General features: G+C 38.9%; 1 protein-coding gene across 6 annotated transcripts; it reads left to right on the top strand.

Moving 5' to 3' along the window:
* The first annotated feature begins 27 nt into the window (after positions 1-27).
* Positions 28-21718, top strand: tmod1 (tropomodulin 1). 6 transcript variants are annotated; one of them, XM_023279887.3, is made up of 14 exons: positions 28-327; positions 509-598; positions 4438-4516; positions 4762-4820; positions 5092-5228; positions 8883-9039; positions 10867-10983; positions 12955-13044; positions 14433-14563; positions 16347-16454; positions 16683-16826; positions 17204-17348; positions 18168-18267; positions 19666-21718. In XM_023279887.3, exons 5-14 carry the CDS (start codon positions 5106-5108, stop codon positions 19682-19684), a joined length of 1134 nt encoding a protein of 377 aa, XP_023135655.1. In that variant the 5' UTR covers positions 28-327; positions 509-598; positions 4438-4516; positions 4762-4820; positions 5092-5105; the 3' UTR covers positions 19685-21718. The 6 variants fall into 6 exon arrangements, with proteins under 6 accessions (XP_023135655.1, XP_023135654.1, XP_054865903.1 ...); XM_023279886.3 differs by having other exon boundaries at positions 4744-4820; XM_055009928.1 differs by lacking the exon at positions 509-598.
* Positions 21719-22075: the final 357 nt, after the last annotated feature.

Here is a 22075-nt window from a genome sequence, read left to right as displayed (position 1 = left end):
GAGGAGGGGGAGGATCTCTTTCCCATAAGTTTACTTTGCCCTTTGCGGGAGATGGGATTCAGCCTCCGCAAACCCACTGAGACGCGACCCGGGACGGGGGAGGAAACTCCGTGAGCGCTGAAATCTTGCTGGATTTGGGATTATCTGCGGGACATGGACGAGCTGCTGTAGCGCAGTTTTGGAGGATTTTCCCCGGTTTGTGCGCCTTGCAGCGGAGCGGACCTTTCACTGCGACTCCCGGCGGCTCCGAGAGGAAACCATATCTGGTCAAAGTATTCGTTGCTGTCACCCAGCGGGACCGGCCGGCTATAAATAGCGCTGGAGGAGGTACGGAAATTAATGCAAAAATTACACTGCGAGCAGTAAAACGGTCAAATTAGCCAGGATCGCATGGTTAGGATAAAGCAATCAACCGGATAACTCTTTAAAAAAAAAAAAGTGACTTGGAGGAAATAATTTCCCATGAAGCCAATAAGAATAAACGGGTTTCTTAACTTTCTAATTTCAGCTCCTGTTTTCCTTCATTTGGAGAAAACTTTATTGGCTATTTCAAGGCCCTTTGCAAGTCCTCACACAGAAGTCCTGCAGAGAGAAAGAGGTACTAATTCTGTTATATTAGTTGCTACTTAAATGTGTGTACCTTTTTATTGTGTATACATTTGTACAAATGTCATAATCTGTTAAAGTCTTGCATAATAAGGCTTTCAGTCAACAAGTGCAGTGAGATGCAGCAGTGGTCTGCTGACATGTTGCTTGTCAGTTCCTCTGTGACCTGCTTGCATCATTCTCTATTATTGGAACAATCTAACATTTGCCAGTAAATTACCGTTTTCTTTATAGCCTGGTTTAGCACAGTGTTGCATGACCTGGCTCGATATCTTGCATCTTTTCTCTACCGGAGCTGTTTTTCACGTTTTTCTCATTAAATTATTGCTTCATGGGGTTTCACAATCAAAACTATTCATAAATGCTTTCATAAGGTTGTAAGTCAGCTCTTGGTTTAGTATTATACCCTAAGCAACACTCTGATCCGTGAGGTGGCACTGTATAAAATAAAATATTATGACATTTTGACCTCAGCAGAATGAACAAATGTCCTGACCTCAGGTCAAAGGCAGCAAGTGAGCTACCGGGCCTCTCATTATACACATCATGATAGATGACTCCTTACTGGTCCCCAAAGTAGAGAGTGGCAATACAAGCACAGTCATACATGGGTTTAGTGTTGTCAGCAAAATGAAGGAAGGGTTCATTTGTTGTTGAGAATAGGGTTTTAGAATGAGAGGCTGTTCGATAACAGCTTTGTTGATTTCATGCTCTATATAAGTCTACCTTCATTGATGTCACAGTACACACTCACTGTCTTGCAGCTTATCTCTGCCACATGACGCAGCTGAGGAAAGCTGACCAGTTGTCTCTCAGCTGTTTTCTGCTGGATCATTTCAGAGACCTGTCCAACTCTTACAACTGCAGTCTCTCGTTTTAGATACCACTCAAGTGGCCTTGTTTCCTCTACCACAGGGACAGATAGCCATTTAAAGTACGAACATTAAGGTTATATATTTATTTGCTCCTAAGATGTCAAAATTTATCCAGCGCGTTGTTCAGGTTATTGGATTTGAACATTGGAGATACTTTGAAGTGAAATTTGTAAGGTCTTGTATTTGTTCAAACCTGAAGGGATCATTTCTAATCATATCAGAATCTATGAAATAGTTACACATCTATGTACAAACTTGTAGAGGAGGTCGTCTTTGCAACGTAGAGATGACAGCAATAGATCTTGGACTTGCTAAGGATATTTTAAATGAACTGTCATGTTGCTGTTTGAAGACATTTAGCAGGAAGTTGCCAACTGACACACCATAAAGCTGCTGTCGCCTCGCTGCCTGTTCTGTTTTACATGCTGATTTATAGGCTCTAAGAGGGGTTGGCCTTCCTGAGAGCGTGTCTGAGTTTTACAGAAATGTTATGTGTATTTCATGGGTGAAAATTCACAGCTTAACCAGGGTTTATGTTTAGAATTAACCTGAAAGATTTAGAGAAGAAATTGCTGTTAAAGCACATCATTCTGCAGAAGTGGTTGACTTGCATAATTCTGGTTTTAGAAAGATATTTGAGTTTTGAACTTTTACTCTCAGTATGGCTGTGCTCATGCAAGTCCAGCTGTCATATAACATCACTTTGGTGGTTTTACACACATTTGGCTTTGATTAATGATCCTACATCAATGTAGCTATTCTTAGAGGTTTGATGCTTGGACAGGCCTGGTTTTGAAGTCATAGGTCAAGTCAGATGTTTATGACTTTACAGGGTACATTGTGGCTCAGGTCACCTGTGCTTGTTTTTCCCTTCTGCCCAGTGAATGTTCTCAAATGAAGCAGAAGCTTGTAGAAACGTTACAGGCAGTGGTCTGTTTGATATCATCAGAGCAGGTCGGCATCTTCCAGCAGACTTGCAGCGCTATTTGGAGCTCAGCCCAGTTCTTCATCTTTGGTTTTGGAAACTTGTCTTGTCATGGGGCTTAGAGAAAGAAGAACAAAAGAACGGCACGCTTGACCCCACCTTTGAGGAGGGAAGCCAAAACACACTTGCTGACATACTTAAGATCAAAAAGAGAAGTTTGCACTCACATTTGTGCTCCTTGAATGCAGAATTTTCTGAACTTAGCTGGTTCAGAGCCTTAGCTCAACATTTTCCGCCTAATTTGTTAACATTCCAGTTGTTTGATGCAGGCTGAGTGAAGTTAAAGTTAGCGCTGTCATGTGGATATCCATCAGCGGCAGCTCAACACATGCCAGACCCAGAGCTTTAAGGAACCAGGGATTAGAGACGGCGCGTATGCAGAGCGTTACGTGTTGTGACCCACAAATGTTCCGCTGCAGCTCGTCCATCATCAATCATCTGGTCCCATAAAGTTAAAGAGAGAAAAACTGATATGTCCTCACTGCCATCTCAGAAAAAGGAAAGAAAAGCACATTTCTGAACAAGATATTAGGTTCATCCAGGGTTTAGTTTTACTTTTCTGCAGAGCACTTTGAGAAAAGAAGCAGATGCACTTCTGACGCTGCTTGATAGTGGAGTGTCCATTACAGGATACAAGAGTAAAAAGCAACAAAGCAGTTCAGTAAAGGGTGAAAACTTGTCGAGACAGTTATTTTTTGTCAAACATTTTTTGTTGACACATTGTATATTTGTAGATTGCCAACTCCTAAACACTTCATACGTTCACAACAACCTTGTAATTGTTTTTGTCCTGGTACAGCATCAACTGTCTGGGACTCTATGAAGCTGGACCTGTCAACACATATGAGTACACAGCACCAGCAGACGCAAGATATTATGCAATGAATTAAAAGTGAACATCATTAAAAAATATTGCATAATTACAATACAATAATTTAGAAATAAAAAACGAAATAAATAAATGTTCAGCCTGAGGCATCCAGCCTGTTGTGGTTTTGTCCTGGAGCACTGTAACCTACGCTTGTTTTAGGCTGCTGTTTAAAACTCCTACCTACACCGGCACAAATGAGTTTTTAAATGAATTAAATTTGCAACAACACTGAAGTCTGTATAGTTTTCCTGACAGCAGCATCTTGTATTCAAAGTACAGAACATGGATCACACAGAATTTTGATCCATGAAAATGTCCTCTTTTTCTCACTTGAAGAGAGTTAAATAAGATGAAGGGTACTACACTCATATTAGTTTGTTAAATAAAACTTGCACCTGCTTAGCGTAGCTTAGCTTAGCACAAAGACAAGAAACAAGTAAATGGCTAGGCTGGAACTTTCCAGAGGAAACCAAATCTGCCTAACCTCTCCTGCAAACTTACAAATCATTAAATTAATAAGTAGTCTCATGTCCTGAGCCACAAAAACATAACCATAAAATAATTAGTAATCAGTTTTACCGACATTTATATGCTGGACTGTGAATTAATGCATACCCAAAATGTCAAACTCCTTCAAAGACCCACTACTCTGAAAAAAAAAATCCAGCTAACAACTTCATTGTGGTTGAAATGACACGTTGCCATATCAGGTACTTAAAATGAGTCCTCCACTAGCTGGCCAAATGCTTCCACAAGCAATCTGATTATTAGAGGAATGTGAACTAAAACTGAATCTTCAGCAATAAAAACAGCATCAGATGGTCTGTCGTGTTTACGTTCCACCAAAAGTAGTTCAGCTGAGACATTTCAATGAGGAACTATTAAAAGCTGCCAAACAGTTTACGACATGGCAAAAGAGATGAAAAGCACAGATCAGGACTAGAGTACGTTTCCCATCCTTCTGTGTTTCTTGTCAGCTGCTTTAGGGGAAAAATGAAGAAGGGTAAAAAGCAAGCGAAATATGGTGATTTAATGCATCCGTTGCTTCCTAGTTCTCAGAGCTATTAATCTATTTAATCCTGTGTTTTTACCTCTTCCAGCTATTTCGCTTTGCCAGCAGCACTGAGGGCACTTGGCTGCCTTTGCTGTTATTTTACCCCTAAGCTGGGGGTCACTGAGGTGAGTATAGTCACTAAAAGAGAGTCCTCTGTTGCTGTTTCTCTTTTCTCAGATCGTTCAAACACACTGTTATTCCAGCATTTTATTTATTTATTTATATATATATATATATATATATATATATATATATATATATATATATATATATATATATATATATATAAAAAATTTTTAAAAAAAATGTATTTATTATTTTTTAAAGTTTTCTTGATTGTTTCCATTAACAGGTTGAATTTTCTTCTTAGAAGACCGTCGAGACTCCTGATCACCTGCATTTCGTTTCTCATCTGGAGGGGATATTGAGGTGACTACACTGTTTAAGTGTCTCTCAGCACAAAGCCTCGCATCTCCAAAATCTAGACTTTGCACCAAGCATACAAGAAATAGCAGATAATAATGATTCAAGTAAATGTTTGCTTTTGCTTTGTCTAAAATCCCAATGTCAATCTTATTTTTATGCTTTACCTGTATTATTGCTGATAGTTTATGTCCTCTTCTTCAATAGATCCAAACAAAAGTTAGTTTTAGTTTTCTCTGTCAGCTCTTTTGTTAAAAGACGTTATCCGTGTTTCCAGGCGTTCTGTCCACAATGTCGGTGATGAGGAAGGAGATGGAGAAGTACAGGGACATAGACGAGGACGAGCTGCTGAAGAAACTCTCAGAAGAAGAGCTGCAGCGGTTAGAGGATGAATTAGAGGAGCTGGACCCTGATGTAAGTTTATAATATACAAGTCCACAAGGAGCAGTTGCTGTCAGTATGTTGGTGTCAGTGGAGAGTTATGGGGGCATACAGGCCTAATGGACCCCCTCATGTAACCTGCTGCGGTGCAACATATATCACTGCAGCAACATTGTGTTTTCATTTGCATTGCCGTTAGCTGGTAATGTGTGTTTATAGCCAGTACAGCTGTGTTGTCCATTGGAGTGATTGGTCATAATGTAAATGACTGGTTTCATCTTTGGATGCTGTGCAGGCAAAACCAGCTCATCCAAAGTCTAGCACAGGCTGGGTAGAATAAACATAATAATAATAAACATAATATGTGCATAAGGCAGTCTTTAGTTTGAGAAATATATTTTTTACAGATTGTCTGTGATCTGTCAAAAAAGGAAGCGTCAATCTAATTGAAAAAAAATAAATACTGCCTGAATTTAGATAATGCCTAATAAAGTCACTGTTAATCAAATAAATGAGTGAGGAAATATAGGAGACAGTGTTTGTTATTAATGCTGAAATGAAACTGTGATAAATTCCAGAAAATATTCTACTAATGTGGAAGATTTGCCACTGTGAAGTCTTTCTCAGCATTTCTGTTTTTGTATTGTCTGCAGCTACAGCAGCTACAAAACATTAGTAATACTTGTGCTTACATTCTGCCGCTTTTTATGATGTTTATTTCTGCATTTGATGCGACAGAACGCTCAGTGATGCATCATGGGTGGAGGTGCTGACAGCCGCTGTAATAGCTTTCAGATGAATGTCTATGTGCTCATAAACAGACTGGAGTCTCCTCGATGCCAAAGGGATGACTGGAAGGGTATAATGTGAAGGACTCACAAGGTGTGTGTTAGTGATACTGATGCCAACAGTGAATACTTCAGGGACCCCGTGACGTAAACAGAATAACCAGTGAGAGGCAGTGTGTGCGTGCTCACCTTGTTTGTGCCTGTTTATGAGGGTCACCTATTGCACAACAGTGAAATGCCCATTTGCTCTGAAACTTACTGTAACTTTCCCAGCAAGTCTTCCCACATCAGTTCCAGTAAACCAACTGAAAGAGTTTTATCGTGTTAGGCCAAAACGTTCTGCTGTACTGTTATTGTAGAAAGATAAATTTATCGACAATCATCAGGAGAACACTGAGTGTTTTAGTACATACTGTATTGCTGTAAACTTGGCCCAGCTCATTCTGTTTACTTCCTCTAAAACTATGGTTCCATCCTTTTGGCTGTAACTTGAGCTCTGACATTTGTTACATTTCTGGATTGGAGGTCTAATATTCAGATTTAATCTATAGGTTCATGCAAATCACAAGTATCTTAGATTTCTGGTAACATTCCTCCAATCATGGAACGTTCACTGTAAAGTAAAAAAAAAAAAAAAAAAAGCCATTTATTACTGACCCACATGACTTAAAGGGAATATCAGCCAATGTTACACATCAATGTGTGTTTCCATGTCTTTTGGAGTACAACTGCATATGTGAAACAAAGTTGTACAAAGCTAGGCACACTAATAAACCCAAATTACCGTAAAGGGTTAACAGACAAAATTAGGGACTACCTGTAAGAATAGCAAGCATTTAGCTGTTGAGGAGACAGATACTTTTCTGAAGAACTTGTGGAGACCAAAGCTAAAAGGAGAGACTATAATTGTATGTCAGAAACATTAGTTCAAATCAGTGCTATGGGTGCGCTGTTATTGCTCGACCAAGAAAACTTAATTCACCAAAAATATACGTTATTACAGGTTTGAAATGGCAATTGTGTCACTTTTAACTCGCTCACGGATCTTCAAAGTTGTATCGCTCCTCAGTCTCGTGCTCACAGAGGCCGGTACTGTACATGTTACTGTTCTGTCTCATAGATTATTACTGTGGCTGCTGAGAGGAAGAGGGACTCTCATGCTGTTAAAAATAAAAGTCCTGGACTGAAGCCTGTAATCTACAGCTGATATAAGTGTGACTCAGAAAGCTTGACAGCACTTGTGTGATATACCCCCAGCATGTTTTTTTATTCACGTTGCTGGGATCTGACTGCAAACCCTTTAGCACATCATTGCTACACTGCTAATATTATTTTCTGAAAGGTTTTCAATTACAGGTGAGCAACCAAATACATATGAACAACAGTGAAAGGCAGGAAGAGAGAGAGGTCTGTGAGTGTTGAGAGGAGAGATAAGATATAAAGCTATAAGTAGCACTTCCAAGAGCTTGGCTTTGAATGTTGCTTTAGGTTGAAAATAACTCGGTGTGCAGTAATGGTCTGGGAAATGTCTTGGTCTTGTGTTGGGCTGGAGTGGAGATAGGGGCCGATGTGGGAGTTACATTAACCAGAGTAAAGATACAGTACCACCATGTCTGTATTTACCTCCCTTTGATTCAATATTAATGAAGACGGTGACTTTTTGAATTCAAACCTTTTCTTCTGAATTCTTCTAAAATGCATTGCAGAATATTTCTTGATCAGTGTTGAGTGCAATTCAGTTAAATTATAACAATGAACACCTTATACATGACCGTAACCCTCACATAATGTCTGTATTTTCACTGTCTATCTACGATAACTTCCCAGTGTCTGCTCTGTAAGTCCCTTGAGAATCATGGCCTTTTTTGTTTTCCTTCCTTCACAACATCCATCACAGGAGAAATTAAGTTAGGTATAACAGTTCAGCACCAAAACCCTTTTTTAGTCATTCAGCAGCTCATAAAATCTGCTACAGCAGAAAAAGCATGGTTTATGCTGCAGTAGCTGGACTTAACTGCTAAAGAAGTTACGAGATTAAGAGTTTACAGCCATGCCAGCACCTCTCTAAGGCAGTATTTTGGCACAGCGGTCATGAGCCAAATGCTTACATGCTGAGGTTTATCTTAAAGATAAAGAGAATTTATTGCCATTGTGCAGAAGTACAACAAAATTTGTATGGAAGAACACGAAAATTAACAGCAGTGCAAATAAGAATGAAAATAGATAAAAATACTCTTGAAAAAGTAAAAAGAATCAAACAAAGTACTATATACAAAAGTAAAGCTTATCTTGTCTTGTTTATCATGTTCATCATCTTAGTTTGCATCAGTGGTTCTGAAACTGAGGAACAGGTCACTCGTGAGGGATCACCAAGGGGAAGGATTTTCTTTGTTGTTAATTAGTAGTTCTTTACAGAGTATTGTTAATGTCTGATGAAGACTTAATCAGTTTTACTCGGAGGTTTGAGATGAATCATTTTCAGTTACTGATGGGGGAAATAACTGGAAAAAAAAGTCACTGGTTTAATGTGTTGGCATGCTATGTCACTAATTTTGCAGGTACAATAGATCAAAGTATTGTACATGACTTGCTGATGAAGCTAGATATATGTCATTCCTCCTCTGGGTACCATGCACATTTGTACTGGATTCTGTGGTAATCCATCTAATAGTTGGCAAGACATTTCTCTAAGTGAGAATCCATCCTCTGGGGAATAATTACAGTGCTATTTCAGTCCAGATCAAAGTGGTCCGGAACTGAAAAAGGCCGACCAAAAATGGAAACATTTAATGACGCAACACTTATGACACCAATGCACAGCACAGATTGGCAGTATGGGATATTTCTCTAATATGTGGTGCATATCTTTTAAATTCTGTAAATTCTCATCCATGTCCAGAATGCGTTGTTGCCTGCTGGGATGCGGCAGAAGGACCAGACCAAGAAAGCACCAACAGGAACATTTCAGAGAGACAACCTCCTGGCACATTTGGAGAAACAGGCCAAAGAGCATCCTGACAGAGAAGACCTGGTGCCCTTCACTGGGGAGAAGAGAGGTAGGAATTACTATTGTCTTGTAGTACTTTAATGCTCAGTAATCGATTTAGCCTATTTTTCAAGCAAAACTGTCAACTATTTGGTGTTTTCAATAGCTTCTCAGATATGAGTATTTGATGCTTTGTCACATGTTGAATGTTTCTGTGTTTATGATCTCCAGCTAGACAAAACAAGATAATTGAATTTGCCATCCAGATCAGTGGGACATTAGAACAGGCATTTCACAGTGTGATGCTTTTTGTTTTTTGGAAAAGCAAAAATCATAATAATTTGAAGAATTATTCTGCAGATTAATCTAAAATGAGAATCATTGTTTTTTTTTTGTTTTTTTTTGCAGTTTCACAACCCAACTTGATGATTAAAAAAAAGTTGTCTTCCCAGTGTAGAGGCACACAGTTTTATGATGCGACAGATTTTTATTAAAGGACAAATTGGACAGTGTTGGACCTATTTAGCATTATTTGATTTCCCTTAATGTTACAAATGACTGCATTATCCAGGTTCTCAAGCTAAAAACAAAACGTGACATCAAATTTTGAAGATAAAGTGGAAAATAATCAGTAAAAAAGTAAAGCAGTTAGACTTCAGCATTGGCATTGACCTTAAAAAAATTCTCTGAGGAATCCCTAAACCTCCAGTCTTTCCTCAGTTCCACAAGTCCTCCATTCATCAGGTCCTCAGATGCCTGTCAGTTAGCCAGGACCAGTACAGGTGTGGACATGGCAGTATGTGATGGATGGTGACAGACACAAGATATCGCAATGTGAAACTCTAGAGGGTTTCCATGCTGTCATTTTCATCACATTCTGGTGTGATGGTGTTGTTGCTTTACTGCAGTTTCCAGCTGTAAAGCCGAAATAAAGCCCACTCCACTTGTCGCACATTTTCTATTGTGCTCAGCAGCATTGTGAAACTGAACAAAAAGAGTCGCACAGGGGATTTTTTTTGGAAAGCTGCTCTGCACTCTGGCCAGAATTTCACAGCTCCTCCTACAGAGGCTTGTGTTTATATGGGGGGGGGGGGGGTCAGAAAATGTCTGGCTGACACTTGAGGAGCAGCGGCACAAATACAGACATGGCAGAGCTGTCAGTGAAGACACAAATCTCTGAGTCTTTAAAGTCACAGACTAAGTGACAACAGCCTGAAGTCAGGTGCCAGGAAGGCTACTCACCTCAGACTGCTCAGCTGTTATGTAACAGAGCTGATCTGGGCAGCTGGACTGACCTCTATGCCACATGTTTGTGTGATGCTTCACCTTAGATTGACATTTATGTCTTGAATGTCAGTAGGAGTTCTGTTTTAACACGTTGGTCTTCGTTTTTTCTGTCTATTTAAAGGTGTCGAGAAGTTTCAATCAGACTCTTGCACACTGTCTAATTTGCAAAGATACATTCATTAGCACACATTTCTGGTGCCAGGCCTTCATTAGGCAAATCAGCAGGCACAATTATCATTTGCCATTTGGAGGTCTAGCACTGAAATGTTGCGCCAAAAAATTCATTGAGTTCATTTCATCCCTCTCCTTTGCACCTGCCTCATGATATATATGTGTGAAGTATCCAAGTATCAAACAAGGGTCTGAGATTAAAGAGAAGAATATCTGAGAGTTTCTCTGTATGTGTGTGATGCAATTGAATTTCAAAATCACCTCTGTGTCTGTGGAGTTGCCTTTAATTCACAAAATGCCAAAGTTACACAATTTGTCTCCAGAATAAACATCGGATTTTATGCCAAATGCCATGAACTAAGGTTAGAGATACCAGTCATCATAGTAGTAATGCTTCCAGTATAATTCTCTGTATTAAATGTATCTCTTTGTATTGCAGGAAAAGCCTTTGTGCCTAAAAAGATGGTGGACCCCATCATAGAGAGTGTGACTCTAGAACCGGAGCTTGAAGAAGCCCTGGCTAGTGCTACTGATGCTGAGCTCTGTGATATTGCTGGTAACACACCCTGACGCTGTCACACACATCTCCTTACACTCACATCTATTACAGTATATGCATAAGGCTTATTGGCTTTATTCCATTAAGGATACTTGTATTTTTTTTTAATCAGCCTGTTTAATTGGATAACTTGTTTGCCAGTTTTTACCAGACTGTTTGTCCAAATGATTAATCCTAGCTTAATGCCATTGTTAATTTTAAAAAATTATATATATGTATATAGTTTTTCTCCTGTTTTTATATTTTAGAAAACTGAAAAAGTTCTTGGGCTAGCCCTATTTTTCTAGATTAAAGAGAAGAAAATAAGCATGCTCACTCTTCCACACTCACATACATTCATAATTCACTGTATGATATTCATTGTCTTGATTTGTATTGTTAAATATACCAAAGTGTAGTTATCTAATTGTTTTTCATCTTCACCACACTAACTACACGACGCACATAACCAATCAGTATAAACCCACCATCACGGCCTTATAACTATCCCTTGTTAATCTTCATTTCCTCAGTCTAACTCTTCTCCATTTCCTCCAGCGCTCCTTCCATCTTCCATCCACCTTTCCCCTTCATCTCTTCATCCGTGTCTCCATTTTCTTCACCTCCCCCCATCTCTGCTGGATCTGTCTGTCCGTTAACTGAACACCATCCAGGGTATCTGCAGTCTGCGCACCATGTTTGCATGGAACACTTCTGATGCTCTTGTTTTGTTCATCTTGTCATTTTTGATATAAGCAGACGTTCAGGAAAAGACACATAACGAAGCTCTTACACAATTGTTGCTATTCATGCATTACACAGATGTTTTCATCAGCTCTGTACAATACATTGTAAATGCTCCTACTAGCAAATATATTTTTGCATGTACTGAAAAAACTTTGCATTTGTTTAGCAAAAAATCAGTCGTGGCAATTGCTAACTTAAGTTCTTTGTCAAACTTTTGCTTCCAGCTTTCTTTACATTGTCATTAAAGAAGTTAGAACATATTTTAGGGATATTGAAGATAAATCTTTATGTTTTACACATCGCTGCTGTCAGAAGAGACATGTTATTAACCCTTGTCATTTGTCGATGTTTTTCTGAGCTATGTTTGTTGTTTTCTCTTTAGTCTTAAATATTTTTCCCCTTAAAATACAACACAATCACAACCTTTTTATGACATATGACCGGCTTAATTTAATGACTTAAAATGTACTTTTACTCTGTAAGTTTCTCTAAAGACAATCCACACCTCCCACTATACAGAATAAATATTGTTACTCCAGAAACATGTACTGGCAGTAAAGCACCCTAGTTAATGTGTTGAGTTAAAAGGTTATTAGTCTTAGGAGTACACAAAGTTGCTTTGAGTATATTTTAGAGTCAGTAAACACATTTAGTTTTAACCACAGCCATTTGTGTAACATTACTACTATCACTGGCAGAGCATGAATTGATTTATCTAATAATGTTAATAATGCTGCTACTCACAACAGAAGTAGAAAATGAGAACTATTCGAGGATACCTAATCTCTGGAGTTGTTGTAGGTTACATTTCCTCTTTCTTCTAAGAACAGCATGTGGTTGGAAGCTCAACAAACACAGTCTGGTACTCTCAAACTCTTTCAAACAAACAACCCAATAATTCTCTGTAAATCGCGTCTTTTTATATTGTGTCTTCAGAGAAACGGCTCCATTAAAAATATACTGCCAGAGCATTTCTGGTTTCACAGGCTTGTATTGACATCGTTTTATTAGAAGGATGTAGAATGTGAAGTGTTGCATTGATCTGTGGTCTCTCTTTGGCCTAAAACTATACAGGCTACAAGTGCTTGATCATTAAAATATCCGGTGAAACTGCAAGTGGTTTGTTCTGTATATTAATTGTTATTTCACTGTATGGCTGCAACAAGGCAATCATTGAATCTACCGACTCCTTTTATTTTCTTCTCTTACAGTAATTCTCTTTCTTCGTTTTCTGTCTTCCAGCCATCTTGGGCATGCACACCCTGATGAGTAACCAGCAGTACTACGAAGCCCTCGCCAGCAGCACTATAGTCAACAAGCAAGGCCTCAACAGTATGTAAAACACACACAATTACTCACATCTGCCAAAATGTACGTTATTGAGTCTTTATTTGGAGAAATCTGCCAAGCTAAATGTTCTGTCTTAACTTGACACAACCACAGATGCATTCAGCGCTGGGAAACAAGTAAAAGTACCCTAAAATAAAGCAGATCACTCAGCAATTATCAAGAAAATATCACCTCATTCTGGAAAAATGCTAAAGCGGGTTGAACTGGAGTCAAGTGAAATGAACTCATGTTGGCAGAATGTAAGTTTATTTTACCAAAGACAATGGACTCAATCTTTTTTTTTTTTTTTTTGCCCTCGATACAACTCTTATACAGTTCAGTATATTAGTAGATAAAAGTTAGTACATGCAGACACTCATTTGTTGACCTATAAGTACTTGAGAAATACAGTATCACCGATGATTCATCTGTAAACTATGTAAACTGCTGTATTCTGAGATTACTTTTGCCCTTCGTCACACACGCGTTCAGACACACATACACAGTGTTAATGAGCCATTGTTTATCTTGTCTGGTGGCTCATCCTATAGATTCTCCTCCAGTTCTAAACACAGTCAGAGACTTCCAAATATGACTGGCTCATAAAGCGAGCCAGCTATACAGTTGTGACTCGCCTGCTGAAGTTGTCAGTCGCTTTGTTTTCACTACTGATATACAGGATGGTGTATAAAACAGTGTTTGGATAATTAGTCTTTTTTTTTTTATGTTTTAGCATTGATCACATGAAGACAAGCAAAATCTATACTTGAAAGGCCAATCTGGTATCAACCAAGCAAAAATATATTGCTCCAAAAAGCCCAAAGTAGCTTTTTTTAAAAATGTTTTAGATCCTCCACTACAGAGACTCCACAAGGGATTTTACAAAGTATCGAATTTTGTTTTAGCTTTTTTCTTTAAACTACAGCACAAAATACACAGATCTTGTTACATTAAAAGTTGCACAACACTCACAATATTCTACTAATACCTGTGCACAACTCTCTACACTTCTTCGCTGATATGGATTCACTTCTACTGACATAACAGTTTTGGAAAATACACTTATTCTCTTTCTTGAGATGATTGACACCGTTCTCATGTCTGTTTTCTGAATATGGAACATTGTGCTTTGTTTGGCGAGAGATGTGCATGTAAGCAAACGTGTGAACGGGCTCTCAAGCAATCATTTACCCAGATAATGCTGTTTACAGTGTTTAGTGAAGTGGGAACCAGCTGACTCTTAAACTCATAATCAGGACATGTGTCAAGTGACAACAAGTCTGCACGTTTATTTCAATGTGTTGCTCTTACTGTTAGATTTACTCAAACCCTTAACAGAAGCTTAATTCCCAATATGCATGAGGTTGCACTGTACTTTTCTTGCGTCCCAGGTGTGATCCAGTGCACCCAGTATAAACCAGTCCCCGATGAGGAACCCAACTCTACTGATGTAGAGGAAACTCTGAGGAGAATGCAGAGGAATGATCCCGACCTGGTGGAGGTCAACCTTAATAACATCAGGGTAAGAGTGCTGTGCTGTGCTGAGGATAAAAAATAAGATATGACTTTAATGCTATATGCACTGCCGGTCCAAACAAAAAACACTAACAGTTTGTTGGCCCACCTTTAGCTTTGAGTAAGGCATGCATTCACTGTGGCATCGTTTCGATAAGCTTCTGCAATGTCACAGCATTTATTTATGTCCAGAGTTGGATTAATTTTCTGCCAAGATCTTGTACTGATGATAGGAGAGTCGAACCGCTGCACAAAGTCTTCTCCAGCACATCCCAAAGGTTCTCAATGGGGTTGAGGTCTGGACTCTGTGGAGGTCAATTCATGTGTGAAAATGATGTCTGATGCTCCCTGAACCACTCATTCACAATGTGAGCCCCATGAATCCTGGGATCGTCATCTCAGAATATGCCAGTGCCATCAGGGAAGAACAACTCCATTGATGGAAGGACCTGGTTATTCAGTATATTCAGGTAGTCAGCTGACCTCATTCCTTGGGAACATAACATTGCTGAACCTGACCAACCCCAGATCATAACACTGTCCTCACAGGCTTGTAGGCACTAGGTATGATGAGTGCATCACTTCATTCACCTCTCTTCATCACTTTGGAACAGGGTAAATCTGGACTCATCAGACCACATGACCTTCTTCCATTGCTCCAGAGTCCAATTTTTATGCTACCCAGCAAACTGAAGCCTTTTTTTCCATGTAGCCTTACTGATCAGTGGTTTTCTTAAAGCCACACAGCTGTTTAGTCCCAATTCCTTCAGTTCCCTTCTCATTGTGCGTGTGGAAATGCTCTTACTTTCCCCAAACGTTTAAATGATCTCCGATCATGATTATCCAAGAGTTTGTTCCGATCACATTTGTTTCTCAAAGATGATGGTTCTTCACTATCCTTCAGGTTTTAATAATGTGTTGGACAGTTCTTAACCTGATTTTAGTAGTTTCAGAAATCTTCTTAATTGTTTTCTTTGCTTGATGCAGGCCAATAATTAGACCCTTCTGAGACAGATTAACATCCTTTCCATGACCACAGGATATGTCTTCTGACATGGTTGTTTAAGAAATGAGAAGCTCCTCACTGCATCAGCTAGAGTTAAATAAGTTGTTGCAGCTGAAACGTATTCATCACTGCAGTAATTATCCAATGGAAGGCTCTTACCTATTTACTTAGTTGAATCCAGGTGGTGACTTTTTTTTTGGACAGGCAGTGTATTAAAAATGATAGCAAGCAAGTTTGATTTTTATATCTGTAGATTTGGTCAGTTTATTTTTAATTGATATACAGTCAAGTTCTGTGAACATGAATCATTTGTTTCTGTATTAATAAATCTTTTTTAGTACTTACCACAAGAGTAAGCCAAAAATCCTCACAAAAATACAATATCATGTTTAATTGATGTCCCAAAATTAGACACTTGTATTTAAATTAACATATGTTTCAGTAGTTATTGTTGTTGAGAATGAGGTTGATATTATTATTATTATTATGGTTGCTATTGTTATTTCCATTCAAAATACTTTGGCTCAATTAATTTTGAGTAAAAAAATACTGTTTTAACAATGCTGTACAAAATGTCATATAAAACCTGTAGTAAGCATTTCATTAAAAAAAAAAAAAAAAAAGATAATTGTGGTGGTTGAAAGCTTAGACAGAACTTTCTGAAATAAAAAATTCTGGAAATTTACATAACTTAAAATTGCTCTTTGCTGTTGTAATGTGTTATGGCAAAGCTCAAAACACACACCATTTAGCGAGATGTAACTTAGTGTTTTCTTGTACCCAGAACATCCCCATCCCGACTCTGAAAGCGTACGCTGAGGCTCTGATGAAGAACACTGTGGTGGAGAGGTTCAGTATCGTAGGAACCAGAAGCAGTGACCCTGTAGCATTTGTAAGTTCAGTGCTCTTTCAAGATTTAACTTCGATAACTATTTATTTTAAGGCAAAACATCTCCTAATGTTCGGTCTTGTTTACTTTTTCGTCCAAATAACTTTCACTTTCTAAATGGCAGGTACCATATAGACATAAAACTTTATCACAGCAACCTTGACTACAAGTAGCAGGATTATAGAGCACATGATTCCAATGCACTCCAGTACGGGCTCTTTGTTTCCTCAGGCTCTGGCAGAGATGTTGAAGGTGAACACGACGCTGAAGAGTCTGAACATTGAGTCCAACTTCATAACGGGGACTGGAATCCTTTCCGTCCTCGAGGCGCTGCAGAAAAACACCACACTACTGGAGCTCAAGATAGACAATCAGGTACCAGCTGGCACATAATCAACCCACTGCAGAGAGAACATGTCGATTTATACACACTAAAGAAGTGTGTGTCAGATTGTTTACACAGACCATCGCTGCCACTTCAGTCTAATGCTCCCAGGCTGCGTTGTGCTGCGTCATACTGCATAGTAGCTGTGACTTACTGCTCACTCATTTTTATTTCTCACCTTTGTTTTTGTCACATTTTGCAATTTGGCTCCACTGACGGATTAAAGTGAGAGTGGAGATCATTTGTAGTGGCACTGAAGAGGACAGTGGTTATTTTGTTTTATTTGTATCCCACAATCTCATCACAAACGCGCCTCTTGTCCCAATTCTTCTCCTCCATCCAAACCCTCTTTCTCTCTGAACTCCAGAGCCAACCGTTAGGCAACAAAGTGGAGATGGAGATCGCCAGCATGCTGGAGAAAAACACCACATTATTGAAGTTTGGATATCATTTCACCCAGCAGGGCCCACGTCTCCGAGGCTCCAACGCCATGATGAACAACAATGACCTGGGTGGGTTTTCCTACACGCACGTGATTATTAGCACTGGTGCAGCTTTGCGGTTTGGAGAAATCCATCTGGGAACACGACAAAAGTCTCTAAGTTGTACTCAAACTGATAACATTTCTCGTTCATGATGTACTTGATGACAGATTCACCTCATGCTCGAGTTACTTATGTAACCTATACATGGTCTTTCAATAGCATTGCATTTGGCAGCGTTAGTTCTTACGTCAGTGCTGACACTTTATCTTCACTATATCTCCTTGAGTTCTACTTTAATCAGAGTCTAATAGAGGGTTCGGGGTGATATCATCGGTTGGTAACTCAGTAGTACGGCCAGAGAGCCTTGGCCAATCAAAACAGTACCTTCCTGAGTTATGACATCAACACTAAGAAAAGGCCGTGTGCATGAGAGAGAGAACATAGCGAAACGAGCGTAGGAGATGTTTCTTGCTCTGCTTGTGTGCAAATTATGCAGGCGATTCCTGTATTTCTTAATTTTTTAGTTCACACGTTCTTATTGTTCACTTTGTACCATAATCTGTAAAAGCCCAGCTGAATCAACTCCTCTCTGACAATGTCAACAAAAATGTAAGCTTCACTATGTTAGCACTTTTTAAATTTAATTTAAAAAGGATAAGTGTTTGAATTAACGCCATTTCTTCACCTCCAGGCAAGGTTTTAGCACAGGTATGTTTGAACGTGGTTTATTTGCTGTTTGGTCTCTCACGGTTTTATAATCTGCTCATATTCTTGTGCAAAACTGTTTGACGTTAAGTGTGTGTGTCATAATTTGTTATGTTTTTCCTTCCCCCACTCATCTTTAAGCCCGAGTGGTCAGGTCAGAGTCCGACGGCTCGTTCACCCTCACTCTATCTGTCCCTGAGCTGGAGAGGGCCTTCGGGAAAAAGTTCAAGTCCAAGACTAAGTAAAACGAAAACACAACCGAAACCCAAACACAACAGTGTTCAGCCTCGGCTTTCTGCTGCCAACACCTCCTGGTTCTTTTCCAGACCACCAGAAGCTCTGCCACCTCCAGTCAAACTCATATTAGAGTTTCTGTTGCTTCTCTGCAGCACCTTGCATCACTTTCCTTCTTCTCAGCTTGTAATCATCTCAGGCTTACCAAGGCCACCCTCCAGTCCCTGGTGTAGTCCTGAAAAAGTGCAAGAACTCTACAAGATCTAGAAACCAATAAATGGGATTCACCTTGCAAAAAATTCCGAGAGCATTCAAAGACACTTAGCAATGAATCATCAGTGAAGGTACTGCAACGGCAAAACAATCTTGGGTTTTGAAATGCAGCAGAATTAATGTGCAGATAAGATGAATTTTCCAAAATAGACAGCAGATGCAGATAAGAAGGGATCTCAGATCTGCTTCTGTTATTTGTTCTATAAAGTCATGTGAAAGAAGTCGAGTTCAAGCCTAACACTGAACAAGAAATGGGTCTTTTATCCCTCAGCATCCTCTGTACGCTTTTACTGTATATAAAATCTGATTGTGCAGAATGAAAGTGCACCATTTTTGCTTCCTATAGCAGATTCTGGGTGTTCTCTCCTCTTTTTGCTTCACTGTAAAGCTACAGAAATCTGTTTTGTTGTTTTCTGCATCACTTTCCCAGAGCGAACACGTGCTGTATTGCTCTGTTTTGTAGCTACCTTATCTTTCTCTTTGACAGTTTTACTCTTTGGCTCCTTCTCCTGTCCTGATCTGGTGTTTTTACCATGCCTGCTTTGTCTGGAGGAATTTGGCTTACTCTGCTCAGGCTCATCCTCTCTTCTACTCTTTTAAACACTGCTCTTCAAACCTCCAAAGCTGGATCATCTTCTGGGTCCCTCAAAGACTCTGGGCTCACTTTTTTTGCACTTAGTTTGTGGCTGTTGAATTGTTTTTTTGGTAAATGAGATATAGCCTACTAAACAACAGTATGAACTGTAATGTAAGGAGGCTCCTGGTAGCTCCTGCATTATTTCAGAGTTTTGCTCCTTGTGTAAATTGGCCCACAGTTAAAAATCACATTGAGGGTTAAGCTTCTAGTTTCAAATGTTTATTGTTTCATTGTGCATAATCAAGATTCCACAAACTAATGACTGATCATTTTGTGCCAGCATCACTTTTCCAATCCTGTTCTTGTGTCTCACGCACTGAAACTGTTTTCTTTTACAGGCGGTCTTCATGTTTCACCTTTTGAAAGCTTTTCCTTCCTTTCAGTCGCTTCTCTTCTTGCTTAAGTCAGACATTGCTGTGCACAAGGTGATGATCTAGATTGTGATGTTTTTTCCTCTAATTCTTATCGCTCCCATTTTTTCCCCTCTGCCTACAGTAAGAAAGAGAAGGCTTGAGGGAGGACCCATCTTCCCCAAGTGTCGGACAAATGTGTAGAAACCAGGGCTACCTTCAGCTCCTTGTTCACCTTCAACTCCTGCCATCCATCACTCCCTTCAGCCCAGATCACCGTCCTCCACATCAGGTTTAATTGTTTCAGTTAAAGAGACATTTTCTGAACTTTTTTTTTAATTATTATTATTATTATTACAGACTTTTGTTCAATAGATATTAAAGGATCCCATTGGATTACTCGGCAGCATCTTCCTGAGCTCTGTGAGTGACAATAGCACTAGAACTATGCATCTTCACAAGAACTGTACCTCTCTGTAATAGAAAAAAAACAGGATATGCCTTCTTAGCCATATTGAATCTTTTAATATCTTATCAATCTAGAATCCCCAATAAAGGGGCTGAAGGTCTGGTTTGGAATGTGGGCCCATTTGAAAGGTGATGGGTAACTTTTAGCAACCCCTGATTCTGCTGAATTGAATGGATTCTAATTATTATTATTATTATTATTATTATTATTATTATTATTATTATTATTGTGCTGTAAATGAGTTGTGCTGTCATTACTGCTGGCCCCAGCAGTTCTGTTGGTACAAGGTATTTTCTACCAAGCCAAAGTCCCTTTTGAATTTCAAAACCTATAAGCAAAAATACTATAATATCAGATTTCAACAAAGTCATAGAAAACTGATGTTATATTCTTTTCCGTATCAGTCTAAAAAGAGTCATTTAGTGACTCAATCGGATACTAAGCTACACACATTCTTCCGTAATTGACAGATAGGATATATAGCAGGCTACTGTGAGATTTATTACCATATACAGAATATATTTATTTGACAGACCTGGAAAAGAGTCTGAAGCCATTCAAATAACTACTGTGCTGGATTGTGTAACAACCAGTGTAAAAATGTTAGAGAAACTTGCACTGTTACATTATCCAGCAATTACCAATTATTAACAGCCTTTACCTGCCAGCCAGGAAGGCACCTGTCATTTTTTTTCCTCCTAAACTGAAAATAAATATTCAACAAATCCACTGTAAAATATTGTCGGAACACTGCACTGTTATGTAGAAGTAATCGCCTACAATCAGACTGCAATAATACCCCAAACAACCTGCAAGTATTTGAAGAGATTTTATGTTACACTTTCAACCAGGTCTGGTTTGTTGAATCTTTGTTTTTTTTTTTTTTTGTTTGTATTTACTGGAGCTAAAATGTGTGTTTTTATTATCAAGTGGTTGCTACTGTTGATTTATTGTTTAATACATTAACACCTCAATCCAAGTTTGGAGTTTTTCAGTAGTGGATGTTGGATTTAAAAACAGAAAACTTCTAAGGTCTTTACATTCGGCAGATGAAATGGAACCACTTTATTTACATGAAGAAATTTTAAGGGAATATTTACACGTTGAAATGTTTCTTAAATATGTTTAACTGCAACGAGAATTAACACAAAACCTCAACATCTGAAATAATCCTGTAGGAGTTTACAATGTAAATGTACTTCCCATTAGGCAAAACTCCAAACTCTGCAAATCAACAACGCAATGACGGCTAAGAAGGGTTAGCAGTCATCTAACCAGGCACTAGAACAGGTAAAGCTCCAGTAAAAATCACAGGAAATGGCGTGTTAGTTTATATTAGCTCAACATGAAATTACCTGCTTTAAGAAACATCCATGTTTCCTTGAATAACTGTGCCTGATATTGGCACTCAGAGATGCAAAAAGGGGGTTTGACAGCATGTTTAAGGGTTATTTAACCCATTTAATGTTATTTCATATCACTGGTTTGTTACAGTGTCGTCTGTGCTGTGGCTGGTGTTGTACAGATGATAATTGTTGAATATGTGTAACTGAAAGCTAAAGGTGAAAGGTGCCACTCACAGTCTGTGTGGCTCCTGTTCTTTTCTTCAGCCTGGTGTTCTCTGATATTGTAGTGCTTGACTCTGTGTTTTGTTAGATAGCTCACCTGTTTTGGTTGATTTTTTTTTTTGTTTATGAATTAAATAAAGCTTGAAGATAATATTTTCCAATTTGACTTTGCTCCTACACTGTTGCCTGGAGGTGTAGAGTGCAGCATTCGCCATATAAAGACCACAGTGACGCTCTGTGGCAAAATCAAAGAACTACACCAAGCCAAGTTCATCTTTCCAGACCAACAAAAGTGCTGCTTTGGCACATTTAAGTTGCTCTAATTAAAACACAGATTGTTACATGTAAGCGACACAGAAGCAAAGAGACTTGACAATGCAGGTGTGCATATAAGGTAAGAAAACTGAAATAACATCACTGCAGTCATGGTGTGGCTATGAAATAGTTTTTGTTTTTCCCACACATTTAAAGCAGGAAAGACTTGATCATCTTTGAGACAGTGTCTACAGATGAATGGG

This window comes from Amphiprion ocellaris, chromosome 4, assembly GCF_022539595.1.
Source record: "Amphiprion ocellaris isolate individual 3 ecotype Okinawa chromosome 4, ASM2253959v1, whole genome shotgun sequence".
In the NCBI taxonomy this organism is placed as follows: domain Eukaryota; kingdom Metazoa; phylum Chordata; class Actinopteri; family Pomacentridae; genus Amphiprion; species Amphiprion ocellaris.
The sequence above is the reverse complement of the archived record's forward strand: the minus strand, read 5'-3'. Positions and strand labels throughout refer to the sequence as shown.

Excerpts from the sequence above, each read along its gene's own strand:
- tmod1 (XM_055009928.1), top strand. The coding sequence starts at position 5,106 with ATGTCGGTGATGAGGAAGGAGATGGAGAAGTACAGGGACATAGACGAG. Across the intron at positions 16,455-16,682 it reads GCAGTGACCCTGTAGCATTT|GCTCTGGCAGAGATGTTGAA; the intron begins GTAAGTTCAGTG and ends TTGTTTCCTCAG. Across the intron at positions 17,349-18,167 it reads GATGAACAACAATGACCTGG|CCCGAGTGGTCAGGTCAGAG; the intron begins GTGGGTTTTCCT and ends CTCATCTTTAAG.